This window comes from Callorhinchus milii, unplaced genomic scaffold (genome assembly GCF_018977255.1).
Source record: "Callorhinchus milii isolate IMCB2004 unplaced genomic scaffold, IMCB_Cmil_1.0 Scaffold4, whole genome shotgun sequence".
NCBI classification, from domain to species: Eukaryota; Metazoa; Chordata; class Chondrichthyes; order Chimaeriformes; family Callorhinchidae; genus Callorhinchus; species Callorhinchus milii.
In genome coordinates, this window is record NW_024704745.1 from 4168915 (window position 1) to 4185101 (window position 16187).

The 16187-nt window shown below is 47.1% G+C and overlaps 1 protein-coding gene across 2 annotated transcripts; it reads right to left on the reverse strand.

Annotated features, from left to right (window-relative positions):
• Window positions 1–1860: 1860 nt before the first annotated feature.
• LOC103187273 (interferon-induced GTP-binding protein Mx3) lies at window positions 1861–16040 on the reverse strand. 2 transcript variants are annotated; one of them, XM_007906691.2, is made up of 15 exons: window positions 15846–16040; window positions 15468–15556; window positions 13386–13580; window positions 11579–11771; window positions 10653–10790; window positions 9025–9179; window positions 8195–8333; window positions 7226–7424; window positions 6567–6645; window positions 5602–5724; window positions 5306–5450; window positions 4604–4762; window positions 3986–4062; window positions 3002–3250; window positions 1861–2226 (listed from the first exon to the last, which is right to left on the reverse strand). In XM_007906691.2, the coding sequence occupies exons 3-15, from the start codon at window positions 13575–13577 to the stop codon at window positions 1999–2001; spliced, it is 2076 nt and encodes a 691-aa protein (XP_007904882.1). In that variant the 5' UTR covers window positions 13578–13580; window positions 15468–15556; window positions 15846–16040; the 3' UTR covers window positions 1861–1998. The 2 variants fall into 2 exon arrangements, with proteins under 2 accessions (XP_007904882.1, XP_042190073.1); XM_042334139.1 differs by lacking the exon at window positions 13386–13580 and having other exon boundaries at window positions 1864–2226; window positions 15846–16039.
• Window positions 16041–16187: the final 147 nt, after the last annotated feature.

Here is a 16187-nt window from a genome sequence, read left to right on the forward strand (position 1 = left end):
CAGGCGGACGTTAAAGATCTTGTGCTATTCAGAAAGAGCAGGGAGTTTCTCTCCTGATCTTCTGTCCGACAACCCCCCACCCCAGACATAATTAGTTAGTCGCGGGACTTGTGCTGTGCATGAATTGCTTACAAAAATTCACTTTGCAGTAAATCCCGCACTGAGACATAGGAACGGGAGGCTATTCAACCCCTCGAGCCTGTTCCGCTATTCTATGAGATCATGGCTAATCTGTACCTCAATTCCAATTAGCCACCCATGGCCTATATCCCTTGACACGGTTGCCCAACAAAAATCTATCCAGCCTTGTGAAACTAGTGTACATTTTGCTATCCTTCTGCTATCTTGTCCTACCTCCGTTCCCTCCCTGTTTCTGGTACCTAAGCCATGACCGCCATCCCCTCTCTCCACCCAATTCACTCTTCACCCCCCCAACCCCCGCTGTCTCCCGTAGCCCGCGGGCTGATGCTGGCCCTCTGATCGCTCGCTCCCGGTCTCTGCATGCGCATTTTGGCTGCTGCTCCGGCCTCAGCCCCTCCCTCTGAAAATGTTCCTGCTCCTACCCACCACACAGCCGAAACCCTCGTGCATGCGTTTGTCACCTCCCGGCTGGATAACTCAAATGCACTCCTTGCCTATCTCCCCAGCTCAACTATTCAAAAAAATCCAGCTCATTCAGAACTCTGCCCCCCCCCTCCGCATACTGACCCAGACCAAATTCCATACCCCCACCTCACCAGGTCTGGCCCAGGCTCCACTGACTTCTCATGAGCGAACAGATCGACTTCAAGATCCTCACACTCGTGTTCAAATCCATCCACTTCCTGGCACCTCCCTTACCTCTCCGACCTCTTCACTCCCCAATCCACCACCCAGCCCCTCCGTTCGACTGGCACCGGCTTCCTGCTTGTCCCTCACACACTCCACTCCACCATCGGAGGTCGCGCTTTCAGCCACTATGCCCCGAATCTGTGGAACACTCTCCCTCAATCCCTCTGCCTTGCCTCCCCTCTCCCCTTTCTCAAGTCCCGCCTGAAGACCTTCCTCTTCAACTGTGCTTAAGGTTACCTCCCCACCCCCCACGGCTCGGAGTCAGGCTCCGCCACTGTTAAGCGCTCCGAGATGCTACCCTTGCGTGGAGGGCACACGTTGTTGTTGTTGTCGAAACAAAAAATTCTCCTCCTGATGTGAAAGGCTCGGTATGAAATGCGAGGATTATTGTTATTGTTATTATTAATAATAAAATTATAGAAACACAACCTTTTACACACACTGTTTTTTTCATTCTGTGTCTTTAATGAAAGCTCATTGCAAGCAAAGTCCGAAGCGGGATAGAGATTGGCAGTAATCTTGTACAACATGGGTAGTTGACCAGGTTACCAATATGATAGGTCAGACGTCGGTTTCCGGCAAGTTATACGGTTTTAGCTGGTGAAACACCCCCAACACATACTTTGGACTCCTCAAGGCTTGGCCCTTACCAACTGCTGTACACAAATCGGTGGCCGTATTCGCCTTCAAAATGCACAGTCACTACACTTTACAGTAAAATTCTGTAAATTCTGAATGTCCTTCATGTAAGGATAACGTCTCGGAGTGCTTCACAGTAATTGGGGATGGGATGTCAAGTGGAGGTGAGGGGCGGGGGCTAGCGGGGAGGGAGGAAGGGGTAGGGAGGTATCGCCTTGTTTTCCTCTCCCTATCCCTCCCTACCCCTCCCTCCCTCCCCGCTAGCCCCCGCCCCTCACCACCACTTGACATCCCATCCCCAATCACTGTGAAGCACTCCGAGACGTTATCCTTACATGAAGGACATTTCGACCACTTTACGGTATATTCTGTGAAGCACTTGAGATGTCTCAAAGACGTGATAAGGCACTATACCAAAAAATGCAATGATTATGAGGATCATGAAAATGCAAGCTGCTTTGTTGTTGTTGTTGTTGTTGTTGTTGTTGCTTCTGCTGCTGTTAGACTTTCTTAGCTTTGCAAGCAAAATCAAGCGAGATCTAACAGATGGACCTGGGCTTTGGACAAACGGTCCAGTTTGTTCTTGAGGGTCCTTCTCTTCTCTGCGATCGTCTTCTCCTCTTCGAGATACTCTTCAATCTGCTGCCTGTTTTGCAGTAGTTCCAGCATCTGGACCTGCAAGTTGCTCGCAAACTCCTGCATCATGTAGTAACGGATTATCAGGGGCACCTGGTCAGCCAGACGATCGGACATGATCTGAAGGGAAAACATAGCATAGCGGTTAGAGCACTCACCTCGCAAGCAAGAGCTAATAATCCCTTTTTAAAAAAAAATCTGGTCTCTGGCTGGTTGTGGGACACTGCTGTACGCAATTCACTGCCGTATTTCGCCCACAAAATATACAGTCAATTCACTTTACAGTATATTCTGTGAAGCGCTTTTAAACATCTGAAAGATGTCATGAGGCGTTATGTCAAATGCAAATTAGGGTTATCATTAAGGAATAATGAGGAATATTATAATTATTGAATATTTGGTAATTACACTTTACAGGAATAATCTGTGAAACTCACACATTCATAAAATTCAATCTTCGGGTCACCACCCATCAACCTTCCACCCAGCTTGCACTTCATCACCCTGCCTTTCCCCCTCCCTTCCCCATCTTCAAGTCGCGCCTGAAAACGTTCCTCTTCGACCGTGTCTAGTGTCACCTCCCCCCCGCTAGGCAACGTACTCCACCACTGTCAAGCGCTGTGGGACGCTGCCCTGCATGAGGGGCACTGTACAAGCTATTGTCATTGTCGTTTTGCCCACGAATGTACAGTGAATTCACTTTACAGCTTATTCTGTGAAGCGCTTTGAGACATCTAGAAGACGTGAAAAGCACTATATCAAATGCAAGGATTATGACTATTTTATTATTATTATTAACACCAACAACAACAACAAGATTCCATTTATAGAGCGCCTTTAAGTGTACTCTGTAGACATTTTTTGCTATGGCCACCCACAGATACATTAAACCCACCTTATAGTAGGTATCCACATGTGTTGACATCTCCTGGATAGACTCTTCTTTTGACTTTGAAGTGGACATTTTGGACGTTAATGAATTCTGATCTGGAGTTTGTTCCCTGTACTCTTCTGTTGCTTTTAACTCAAGATTGTCACTGTAGTTGGAGTCTTGCGAGTACACAATATCTTCAAGCTTGAACTGGATTCGCAGCTGGCTCACTGCATGTCTTTCTTGCTTCTTCTTTAGCTCTTCCATTTTCATCTGGATGTTAGAAATATATTATATTATATATATAATAAATATGAGGGATTTCAATTATGTGGACAGACTAGAGAAGCTGGGATTGTTCTCCTTAGAGCAGAGAAGGTTAAGGAGAGATTGAATAGTGGTGTTCAAAATTATGAGGGGTTTTGATAGAGTAAACAGGGAGAATCTGTTTCCTCTGGCAGGTGGATCGGTAACCAGAGGACACAGATTTAAGATAATTGCAAAAGAACTAGAGGGGAGAAAAGAAGAATATTTTTTACCCAGAAAATTGTTATGATCTGGAAGGCACTGCTTGAAAGGGTGGTGGGAAGCAGATTCGATAGCAGCTTTCAAAAGGGAATTGGATAGGTAGGGTACTTAAAAAGAAAACATTTTCAGGGCTATGGGTTAAGAACGGGGGAGTGGGACTAGTGAGACGATCTCTTTCAAAGATGCAGCACAGGCACGATGGGCCGAATTACCTTCTTCTGTGCTGTAAGATTATATGATTCAATGTATACTGTATATATAATATATCTATTATGCTCCTATGTTCCTATTCCAAAGTATATATTTATGTACTTTACATTTTCAAGTATATATCCAATTCCCTTGTGAAAGCTAGTTCCTCAGGTTTTCACGCGTTCTCTGTGAAACGTTTTGAGAACCACACCCCCCCACCACCCACCACCCCTCTGTGTGAAAGATAGCGATACGCCAGTTTGACACAACATAATATTCACACCATACCTTGGAAGCTTTTAATAGATTGGGAACGCCGTTGAAATTGTGGAGAGCGATAGCCATAAAAGATTCATGAACAATTTCTGTGAGAGACAATAATATTGGGAGAATAATCATCCTGGTGAATCTGCACTGTATCCCCTCCCGGTTCAATATATCCTTCCTGAGGTGCAGTGACTTCTTAGTTATGAATCGCAGTTGGAGAGAGGATGCAATCTGGATTAACCAGAGTTGATGTCCTTTGGTGTAGTGGTTAAAGCACTCGCCTCGCAAGCGAGAGAACCCGGATTCGATTCCCAGACTGTGCAAAACCTTAGGCAAGTTTCCTTACTCTACAGGCCTCTGTTTACCCAACAGTAAGTAGAAAGCTGGTTGTTAGTCGATTGGCGGATTGCTTTCCAGGGGTGATAAACCCTCCAAAATTTTTTTTAAAAAATTTGGTCACGCAATCCACAACTGTTTGTGGGACACTGCTGTGCGCAATTGGCTGCCGCGTTTCACCCACAAAATATACAGTCACTCTGCTTTTCGCTATATTCTGTGAAGTGCTTCGGAGGCATCTCAACAACGTGATAAGGTGCGTATTATTATTGTTGCTGTTAGAATGCCCGTCACTTTCTTTACCTGTAATATTCTTCAGTTTCAACATGGCTGGTTGTTCCAGTCTGCAGACCTGTTGCTTGATGATTGCCTCAAAGGTTTTGTAGTTGGTGAACCCGGGAAGCTCGCGACCTCGGTACATGCGCTCATAAGCGCAAACGTTATTCTTCAGATCACACTGGACTGGAGAGAAAGGGGGAAAAACAATGGCAACAGCTGTCATCACCAGGAGCCCAACAGAGTTACTTGTAATCTAACAGAGCGACCAGTAACCTAACAGCCACTCATAGCCTCACAGAGTCAGTGGGTTGGTGGTTAAATCAGATAGTGCAGATGAATTCAAGACCAATATAATAATAACCATTACTATTATACACCAGCTCTGATCCATGTACCCCGCCCTGCCCGCCCCACCATCGGCAGTCAGGGCTTCAGCCTCTCTGCACCATACCACCCCTCACCCCACCCCACCACCGTTTGGAACTCCACCCACAGTCCCTTCACCTCGTCCCCTTCCCTTGCCACCTTCAAGGCCTGTCTGAAGTCCTGCCTCTTCGGCCGTGCCTTCGGTCACCCTCCTACCCCTCCTCTCCCTGCCCTCCAGCACTTTTGATCCCAACCCCCAGCTCGAGTGCAAACCCCTGATTGTCTGCCTGGGGATGTCCTCCTGACGTTAAAGGCGCTGTACAAATGCCACTTTTTGTTGTTGTTGTTGTTGGTACTCACATTGATGCAGCGCATGATTAAGGTAAACCTTCCATTGCTGAAACTCCTTGCGAACTTTGGAATAGCACCTCTCCTTCTGGATGAAGGTCTCAGGCTCTTCCCCCAAGGCTAAGCTGACGACATGTTGTCCAAATGTATTGATTTTCTGTGGACAGATCACAGGCAGAGGTGGGGAGACATTAATGGCTGAGAGCAGAGAGCTGGATTGACACAAGATCCTCGCTCTCACTGTCAAAACCCTCAAAGCCCTCATCCCCGCCTCCGCCCTGACTCCGAGACCTCCTGTGTTGACTCACTTGAATCAGAAAGGTTATCTTTTCGTTCTCCGTGTCGGGAACTCCTTCCCCGTAATACTTCAGTTCTTGGGTTATTGTATATATCCTGTCTGACAATTCCTTTTCAAATTTGGGCAACCATTTCTGGGAAACAGAGAGGAGACAGGGAGAGAGAGAGAAAGAGAGACAGAAAGGATCCAAGTGTGAACACAGAGCCAGTTTGCTAGTACACCCCCAACCTCTGGAACTCCCTACCTAAATCCCTACCTTTCCACCTTCCTCCCACCTTTATCACCCACTTTAACACCTACCTCTTTGCCAGCGCCTATGGTCCCCTCCCCCTTCTCTCCTGCTCGGTGTCTGATCCCCCTAACCATGCAGCGCTCTCTGCGTGAAGGGTGCTGTATGAACATAAGCTGTTGTTGATGACAACGCGGTCGTTTATATATTTATAATGGCGGGTCCGCAGGACTCCAAGGCACTGCTGATAACAGCAAAGCCAGCCTGGCTCATCCGCAGGACTTGGAAGGGCAGACCAGCCAGGACACAGGGAATCATCCCACTTAGCTCCTGTTAACACTCCAAGCCAAAGCTCTAACAGGTAGGGGTGGTCGTAGCTGGACAAGCAGCAGGAAAGCTTGCCAGGCAGCGCTCTCAATGGCAAGCTATGTGGGTTTAGCTGGTTAGACTCCAGCAGTTACCTCCAACGCACACTCTGGGGTCCCTCAAGTCTTGGCTCTTGCCAACCTGCGCCTAATAATTTCCGGAATTAGGTAAGCAGGACCAGGGAGAGAGAGAGTGCGCATTCCATTCCAACAATCTACCTCTGGGATTCCCATGTGTGGATGGGATGCAGGGAATTCTCAGTTTGATTTGGATACTCTTAAGCAACGGTAATGGGTTTCCGCACGTGTCAGATACCCGACTGAGCTAAAAAAAAATGATTGCTCGGAAATATGTAGTGCAAAGAAGGATCATAAACTCACTTTGATGTGGTCGACAAGCTCACTTGTAAGTCTTTTAGCCAAACAAGGAATGGAGGCTTTTCCTTCATCAATAAGAAACCTGAAGGAAACCAATCGAACAACCGCCTTAGCGATAGCAGTTCCATGCAGCACCACACAAAAAACATCGCACACCATCGATCAGTAATGAGTGAATTAGGAAGAGGAGAGGGTGAAGAGGGATCAAAGGACAGTGATGAATTTTGAGTGTGGATCTCAAAATAATATCCACGACTGTTTGTGGGACGCCGCTGTGCGTAATTGGCCGCAGGTCTCACCCACAAAATACACAGTCAATCCACTTTACAATATATTCTGTGAAGCGCTTTGAGGTGTCTTGATTAAGTGGTAAGCCAGTATATCAAATGCAAGTTTTATTATTATTATTATTATTATTATAATGTGAAGGCAACACCTGTGGCCTTTAAACATCCCTTGACTCTATTTGGAAATAGAATAGTGTCTTGGCACATAATAATATAATAATAAGATACTGGAAATATACTGTATATTCTGTGGGCGAAACCTTCAGATAAAGATTGGTCATTCACTTCGCAGTCAACCTGTGAGCGCGACTTTGGACTCGGCTACAAAAGAAGAGGTGAGAGTGGACGCGAATTGAAAGGCTACGTTGCTTTCACCTGAAATGCTGGTGCTCCTCGAAAAACACCTTCTCCTTCTCCAAGGCCCGACGCAGGGTCAGCTTCTCGTTGATGTCCTGTTGCCCGCGACACTTGACAACTATGTAGCCTTTCTTCAACTCCACCACTTGGTTTTGGATAATTTCCACCACCGTTTTCTCCGTGCCCTTATCCACCAGGTCAGGCTTTGTTAGGATACCTGCAGTTTCAAGCACAAGTTTGACTTTGTGGCCCCGTAGCCGTAGCGGTTAGATCACTCGCCTCGAAAGTGAGAGGACTCAGGTTAGATTCCCGGGCAGGGTGAAACATTACCCCACGCACCTGTTATTTACCCAGCAGTAAGTCAGAACCTGGTTGTTTGTCGGTTGGCGGATTGCTTTCTGTGCGTAATAATCCCTGTGAAGTGTAGGTGTTCACCGTCGTATTCAAGTCCCTGCACCCCCCTATCTCTCTGACCTATTCTCTCCTCAGCACAGTACCCGTTGCCTTCGTTCCTCCATGTCTGGCCTCCTCCTTGTCCCCCGAGTCCTCCGCTCCACCCTCGGCAGCCGTACCTTCAGCCACTGTGCCCCGAGGCTCTGGAACTGCCTTCCTCATTCCCTTCGCCTCACTCCCTCCCTTCCCATTTTCAGGTCTCTGCTGAAGACCTTCCTTTTCGACCGCACCTTTGGTCACCTTCCCCCCACCCCTCCCCCTGGCTCGGCCCCGGGATCAGAAACTGTAAAGCACTCTGAGATGTCGTCCAGTGTGGAGGGCGCTATATATATCCAAGTTGTTGTTGTTGTTGTAGGTGGTTTCTACGTGTAGGTGGTGTACATAATCAGAAGGAAATAGATCAGAAGGAAATAGCGGAATGGTGAATACTTGGGTGGAATATAAACACCCACACGGGCTAGTTGGGTCAAATGCCCCGTTTCCATGAGATATCACTCTACGTAACTCCATGTAACTATCCTCGATTTATCTTACCCACGGTTCGCTCTCCTGAGGGGTCAACCTCCTGTGCCATTTTCAGAGCCTCTGTGGTGGCAATGTCCACATTGCAAGGAACGACCACAAGGTTGATGGTCTCCTGCTTCTCAATGAACGACTTGATCAGTTGCTTGATCTGAAATGGAACACATGACAACCACCTTTGAAGAAAGCCTTGATGGTAACGGAAAAGACAAGTCGCCAAATAATACCCATTCTTACCTCTCCCTCCCCCCAAATCTTCTTCAGCTCCCCCCCAGCCCGAAGCTCGACTTTGGGAAGAACTTGAGACATCACTGCCTGGGAGTGAGCCTGGCATAGTGCTAGCTCTCTCGCCTCTGTGTCAAAAGTTGTGGGTTCAAGCCCCACTTCGGGACTTGGAATCACATAGTCTAAGCTGACACTTCAATGCAGCGCTGGGGGAAATGTTAAAACAAGGTCCCGTCTGCCTGTTCAAGCGGACGTTAAGGATCCCATGACACTATTCGAAAAGAGAAGGGTGTCTCTCTCTCTCTCTCTCTCTCTCCAGTATCCTGGCCAACATTCCTCCGAAATAAAATCGGTCACTCACTCCATGGCTATTAGTGGGGACGCTGCTATGCACAAACTGGCTACCACGTTTCGCCCACAAAATACACAGTCAATCCCCTTCACAGTATATCCTGTGAAGCAATTTGAGACGTCTCCGCGGCATGATGAGGCGCTGTATCAAATGTAAGTATCATTATTAGTGAGAGTAAAATTGCGGTTGAAGTGAATGATCAGTTTATCTGGTCGGGAGACTCATGCGTTCCATTTGTTGTACCGGCTGCGGTGACATTTTATACCTGGTCCCCTATGTTCAGGGGCTGCTTTCCCACTGCGACCCTGGCAATTCCTGGCAGGTCTATAAGAGTAAGATCCGGCACATTGCTGGCTTCGATTTGTAGGCTGATCAACTCATGGCTGATCCCCACTCCCTTGCCCGCAATTATATCCTGGGCTGGAGAGAGAGAGAGAGAGAGAGAGAGACATGATTAATCATTACCTCAGGCAAGTTTCCTTACTCCAAACAGTTCGGGGAGCGGTAGGGAAAGGAGGAGGAAGGAGGAAAGCCCTGCATAGTCAGATGTGCCGTCCTTCAGATGGGACGTTAACCCGAGGTCCCATCCGCCTGTTAAAAATCTCGCGACACTGTTCGAAAGGAGAAAGGGCCTGGCTGACAAGGCCACACAAAAAAATTGGTTGTTTGTCTCGTGGCTGGTTATGGGAGCAATTTGGCTGCCCTATTTGTCGGCCAAAAAAAACAGCAGCCGCAACATGTGGAGTCTCGTAGCGTAGTGGTTCGCGTCCTCCCCTCGCAAGCGAGAGGACCCGGGTGCGATTCCCAGGAAGGCTAATCCTTAGGCAAGTTTCCTTACTCCCCACTCCTCTGCTCACCTAGCAATAAGTAGGAACCCAGTTGTTAGTCGATTGGCGGATCGCTTTCCGACGATAATGATCGCTCCAAAAAAAAAGTCACTCAATCCACGGCTGTTTGTGGGACCGCTAGTGTATGCAATTATACCGTCAATTCACTTGACAATATATTCTGTGAAGCTCTTTTGAGACATCTCATTGACATGATAAATGCTATATCAAATGCAAGGAATATTATTAATATTATTATTACACAATGGCCAGGCACAGGGATACACAGTTCACTGTTCAGTGTTAACCATCACAATCCTTGCATTTAAAACAGCGTCCTTCATGCCGGGAGGACGTCTCAATGGGCTTCACAAGATTCGCAGGCAAAATTTAGTGACCGTGTGTTTTGTAGGTGAATGCGGTAGACAATTTGTGCATAGCTGTCTTCCACAAGTAGCCATGGAGCGAGTGACCAGTTTTATCTGGGGATGCTTGGTCAGGACAACAGGAGAGAGAAACTCCCTTCTCTTTTCCAATAGTGTCACGGGATCTTTAACGTCCATCTGAACTGGACCTTGGTTTAATAATAATAATAATGTTTCATCTGAAGGATGGAACCTCTGAAAAATGCAATGCTCTCTTCCCCACCCCTCATTATCATTACATCTGATATAGCTCCTTATCACATGGTTGAGACGTCTCAAAGCACTTCACAGAATATACTATAAAGTGGATTGACTGTGGATTTTGTAGGCAAAACTCGGCAGCCAATTGCACACAGCAGTGTCCCACAAACAGTCGTGGATTAAGTGACCAATTTTTTTTGTGTGAGGTATTATTACCCCGGAAAGCGACCCGCCGATCGACTAACAAGTTATATTCAAAGCTTGTTTTGGGCAGAAAAGTTGCATTAGTTCAATCAACATAATTACAATAAGCTAGTTACTGCCAACTACACGAGCTGCTATGGGTTCCTAGTTCCTGCTTGGTAAACAGAGAAAATTGGAGTAAGGAAAACTTAAATTGTACAGCAATGTGGAACAAATGGAGCTCCATGTTGACAAACCTATCCGAATTTCTTGCTCCACCTCTGAGGGGTCTGTCAGCTCTTGTCTATGGTTGTTGTAAGTTATAAAACCTGTCCAAACATCCTTTTCTTTGACATTCTTCAGCTTCAGCTCCAGTGGGCATCTCGTCACAATACCTGGCAAACGGGAACAAAAGGGTTTAAGCTTTCTTTAAACAGGGTCTCTCTCTCATTCTCTCTTTTATTCGCGCTCTCTGGTAATAATAATAATGATAATACTTTTTTTTTGAAGGGATTATTACACCTGGGAAAGCGATCCGCCAATCGACTAACAACCGGTAAGTTCCTACTTACTACTAGGTAAACAGAGGCGTATGGAGTAATGGAAACTTGCCTAATGTTTCGCCCCGGCCTGGGAATCGGACCAGGGTTCTCTCGCTTGCTAACTGCTGCACTACAGAACTCCAGTAAGTATATGAAGTGAAAAAACTCGACACTCTGCAACAGGTTCGAAGCAATGTCCTGTGGAAGCTGTTACATGTTTTTCATCCATTTCTAAAATAACTGGTGGCGGATCTGATCTGTTTTGGTGGTGAAACGCGGCAGACAATTTGCGCACATCGAAGCCACCACAAACAGCCATGGAGTGAGGGACCAGTTTTATTTGGGGGATTCTTGGCCAGAACACGGGGAGAGAGAAATTCCCTTCGCTTTTCAAGTAGCGTGGCGGGATCTTTAACATCCGCTTAAATAGGCAGATGGGACCTCGGTTTCTCATCTGAAGGATGGCACCTCTGACAATGCAACCCCCAACCCCCCCCCCCCCCCCCCCGCAGCACTGCATTAGATTGTCAGCTTAGACTGTGTTATCCTAAGTCCCGACGTGTGGGGGGTTGAACCCACAACCTTCTGACTCAGAGGCGAAAGCGCTACTGATTGAAGCACGTTTGATAGCCAGGTCTTACCGGTCCCTCTGGGCAACGACACACCAGACAGCGCCTCCAGCACAGAGCTCTTCCCCGAGCTCTGGTCCCCGATCACAGCGATGGCCGGCAAGGACAGGTCTTTCTCCAAACCCAGCGAACGCAGGTGATCGATGAGGTCAATGCAAGGTCTCACCTCCTCCTCATAGTGACTGTACAACGCAACGTCCATCGCCTGAGCAACAAACAGGTAAAGTCCTCAACAAATGCCGCAGTGTGAAAATGGGAAGGATCTCACAAGTGAACGGTTTTAAGCCATCATTTTTCTTACACTGGGTTACATCCTCTCTCTCTCTCTCGCTCTCTATTTCTCTCGCTCTCTCTCAAATTGAACGCAACAACTTGCCCTTATAAAGCACCTTTCACGTCGGGAGGATGACCCAAGGTGCGGGTTGGAGTCAAGAGGGGTGGAGGCCAAGGGGGTGGGAAGATGATCGAAGGCACGGTCAAAGAGGAAGGTCTTGAGTTGGGCCTTGAAGGAGGCAAGGGAGGCGGAAGGGCTCTGGGATCAAGTTCCACAGGGTGGGGCAGAAAGGCTGAAAGCTTGACCGCCAATGGTTGAGCGGGCAGGACTAGGGACGTGGAGCAAGCCAGTGCCAGCCGAGTGGCGGGAGTGGGCAGATTGGTAAAGGTTCAGCAGGTTTCTTTTTCCCAGTCAGCCGGGTGTCTGACACGTGCGGAAACCCATTACCGTGTTTAAGAATGTTCAAACCAAAGTGAAAATTTCCTGCATCCCACCTACACATGGACATTGCAGAGAAATTGTTAGAATGGAATGCGCACTCTCTCTCTCCCTGGAGGGATGCATCCTGCTTACCTAATTCCGGAAAGTATTAGGCGCGGGTTGGCAAGAGTGTGCGTTGGGGGAGCCTAACCAGCTAAAAATGCACAGCTTGCCCAGTGATATCACTATCCACCAAGCTTTCCTCTTGCTTGCCCAGAGAGGACCACCCTACCCGTGAGAGGCTTGTCTTGCAGGGTTAACAGGAGCTGAGTGGGAGGATTCCCTGCCCCAGTGACTGGTCCTGCCGATGAGCCAGGCTGGGCTGTGCTGCTATTAGCAGTGCCCTGGAGTACTGTGGACCCGCCTGCCTCAGGAACTGGATTAAAACGGGTCTCGAGTTGCTACGGTTAAGTACATAGCACCCACCAGGAAGTATGCATTTATCCAGAGGATAATTAATGACTGGAGCAGGGTTACCAGGAAGAGTGGTTAAGGGAAAGATACTGGGACTCATTTAAAAAGATCCAGCAAGGATGAGATCAGATGGTGAAAAATGATACAACAGGAGTTTCAGGATAGACACCAGGAAGTTTTTCTTTAAGCAGACATTCATGAATGACTGAAGGCAGGACACTGGGACTCATTCAAAAAAGCAGGCCTGATGCTATGATGGGGGAGGAAGGTTAGGGTGGGTGTTCTGTAGGGGTGAGATCAGATGGGCCAAAAGGTCTTCTTCACCCGAAACAATTTTGTCACATGCTGGTTGGGAAGAGCAAAGGGCCTCACTCGTCCCAACCTATCTAGTTACCTTTTGCCAGCTTAAAACATCCCATTTGTTTCGACCTGCACTTTCGAGACAGGGCATCCCACCTTGGCATCCCATATTCTTGCAGCCAACAGAATTAGGCAATACAGCCCCTCAAGCCTGTTCTGCCATTCTATTAGATAGATGGCTGATCTGTAACTCAACTCCGTTTCACGATGAAATGTTTACCCCTATTTCCCCACCCTACCCAGTATAGCAAACACTTAGACTTGGGATACTGTCTGTGCTTCCTCACTGACCTGCTGAATCAGGGGCCTCAGATAAGTTTGCTCAAGTTCTGGTGGAAGCTCTCCAGAGAAGCCACCTGCCTGCAGAAACTTGCGGATGGCGGGATGAAGGCTCACTGGGTTATTGTCCGTATTTCTTGATCCTGCAGAATTATTTCTAGGGGAATGACTTAGCTTCTTTTTCCTTCTTATTTGGTCTGACATATCCTAGGAAATAAAGGAGAAGGGCAAGGTGAGGGTGTGATGGTGGGTAAACCCTGCCACTACCTCTTATGGGTTATCGGCAATTAACGGACATTAAGAGGAGATAACAAGTGCTAAACTCCAATCAGACTTGATTGAAGTTCTAGTCATATCCCAAGCAATAAGACTCCAGGAAATATGCTTTGATCCAGAGGTTATTTAACAACAAACTAGAGGACACAGCCTGTGATTGAAGGGGAGGTAAATTCAGAACCAATCTGCAGATACACTGATGCTGCGATGAGCGATGGGAAGTGGGATTTCTGGAGGGATGAGGTTAGAGGGGCAGAACAGCCTTCTTCACCGGAAACAGATTTTGTGGTCTCACGGTTATGAGGAGCAATTTTAGGACGCGTACTGGGAAGTTCTTGTTTTGACAAACAGCAGGAAAGCTTGCCAGACAGTTCTATCAGTGGCAAGCTTTCCGGTTGTAGCTGCTCAGACTCCAGAAATTATCCCAACACACACTCTGGGGTCCTCAAGCCTTGGCTCTTGCATTCCATTCTAACGATCTATCTCTGGGATTTCCACGTGTAGGTGGGATGCGTGGAATTCGCAGGTTGGTTTGGAAACTCTTAAGCACCGCTGATGGGTTTCCGCATGCGTCAGACACTCACAGCTGAACAAAAAACAGCCCATATCCTGCTACTGTGCACACGTTTGCTATTGTAAGTGAACTCCGACACAGCCACTGAGATAAACCAGCAGCACGACACGCAAACCGCAGGTATTTGCAGCAACGTTATACGGAACTAACTAACCCTCAGTTTCGGTGCCACTCAGAATTGTCAAGCACTTCGGGTCACTCGTACCCCTGACGTACAAAAGGCTAGATGCAAATTGTACACTCAGATACACTTTTAAAGTTGTTTATAGCTGGTCTAGCTCTCACTCTCTCTCTCTCTCTCTCTCGTTCTCTCTGACTCTGTCTGTCTGACTCCTTTTCTGTTCGACAGTTTATCTAACGCTTAGAGTTAAGCATTCTCTCTCTCTCTCTCTCTCTCTGACTCATTCAGCTACTCTTTTTGATACTCTTCGTCTTTACTCCTTCTGCTTTTCTCTTTGGAACATAGGGAAAGTTTGGGTCAATCGCATTCCTGACGTGAAAGGCGATGGACAAATGCAAATTTATTTTTCCAAGTATACACGCATCCGTTTTCAAAGTTATCTGACTCTTTCTGACCGTCTCTCTGAGTTCGTCTGACACACGATCTTTCTCTCTCTGACTCTGTTTAATTCCTTTTCTGTTTGACAGTCTATCCAACTCTTTGCCTGATTCTCTCTCTTCTCTCTCTCTCTCTCTCTCTCTCTGATGCTTCCAGCTACTCTTTTTGATACTCTTTTGCCTTTCTCTTTCTGTGTTTCTGTTTGGAACAGAGCAAAACATAAGAAATGCGAGGTGAAAAAGAAGACCAAGGTCCATCTAATTCGCTTTCCACCTTCCTGGCGGTGGCGAGCACATCTGTCACAAACTACCTGTGTACTATATCCCGTTATCTTATTTCCCCAAAGAAAACTATCTGTGTTTGAAGAACATAATAACAGGCGGATACAATTCAGCTCATGAAACCTGTTGCATCCGCTATACCAGTATAGCGGCAGGTCTATCATTCGAACTTTTCACCATATCTCTACCACAAGTAAAACTCACATTAGTTGTATCAGTCAACAACAACCCACATCAAAATTACATTTGTATAGCGCCTTTCATGTCGGGAGGACGTCCCAAGGCTCCGGACAGACAGAGTTACGGTCCCGGGCTGGGTAGTCAGGATTGGGGAGGACGAGTGCAAAGAAATCAAAGCGATTAGACAATTCATAAAAATAACACCTGCGAGAGGTTTACTGTACCTGAGTCTCCGTTGGTCTTCTTAAGTAACTTTGCTGGTGGGTTTGAAGTTGACTTTTGGTTAAAATACCTCGCCTGGCTTTAACCAAACCTTTTTTTGGGGAAAGTATATATTTATTTGTAAATATAATATTTGGTACAACAGAAATCCGAAAAAAACACAACATCTTCTGTTACAATTTTTCCCTTCCTCCCGATACAAAAAAAACATTCCGTTGTTTACGAGACATTCCTTCACCCCACGTAGATTGCGCGCACGTTTTTTGGGACGCTTCCCTTTAACAGTTGGGAGTTGGCCCCGTGTACACCACATCCTCGTGTGCCCCAGCAAGGGGCACTTACCGCTTTCGGAAGGCACCCCGATTTGCACCCAAACCTACCTGTGGACAGACTGCGTGCCAAGGGTATTTCTGATGTGGCCAGATGCACAGTCCGTAGTGGCTTTTATAAGTTGGGTCTGAGGTTAAGCCACTCCCAGCAAGTCTCATCTCATAGGAAAGCATCGAGTAGAAGTTTGGCTTCTTGTTGCAATCACAGGGCACCCCCACCCTGAAGAAAGAACTTTTCAGAGTCTTGAGACATCTTCCTGACGTGAAAGGCGCTATACAACTGTAATTTTTGCTGCCGTTGTTGCTAGCTATCTGTCTCTCTCTGTTTGCAAAGACACAATGCGAATGATATCAAAGGACACCTTCGTGCCTGTGTTACTGCCAACATTTACA

What these genes read in the sequence shown, in the direction of transcription:
- LOC103187273 (XM_007906691.2), bottom strand. Translation starts at nt 13,577, where the DNA reads ATGTCAGACCAAATAAGAAGGAAAAAGAAGCTAAGTCATTCCCCTAGA. An exon ending in GGAGCAAGAAATTCGGATAG is followed by an intron (nt 9,180 to 10,652) that starts GTTTGTCAACAT and finishes CTCTCTCTCCAG; the next exon opens with CCCAGGATATAATTGCGGGC. An exon ending in AGCTTGTCGACCACATCAAA is followed by an intron (nt 5,725 to 6,566) that starts GTGAGTTTATGA and finishes TCTGTTTCCCAG; the next exon opens with AAATGGTTGCCCAAATTTGA.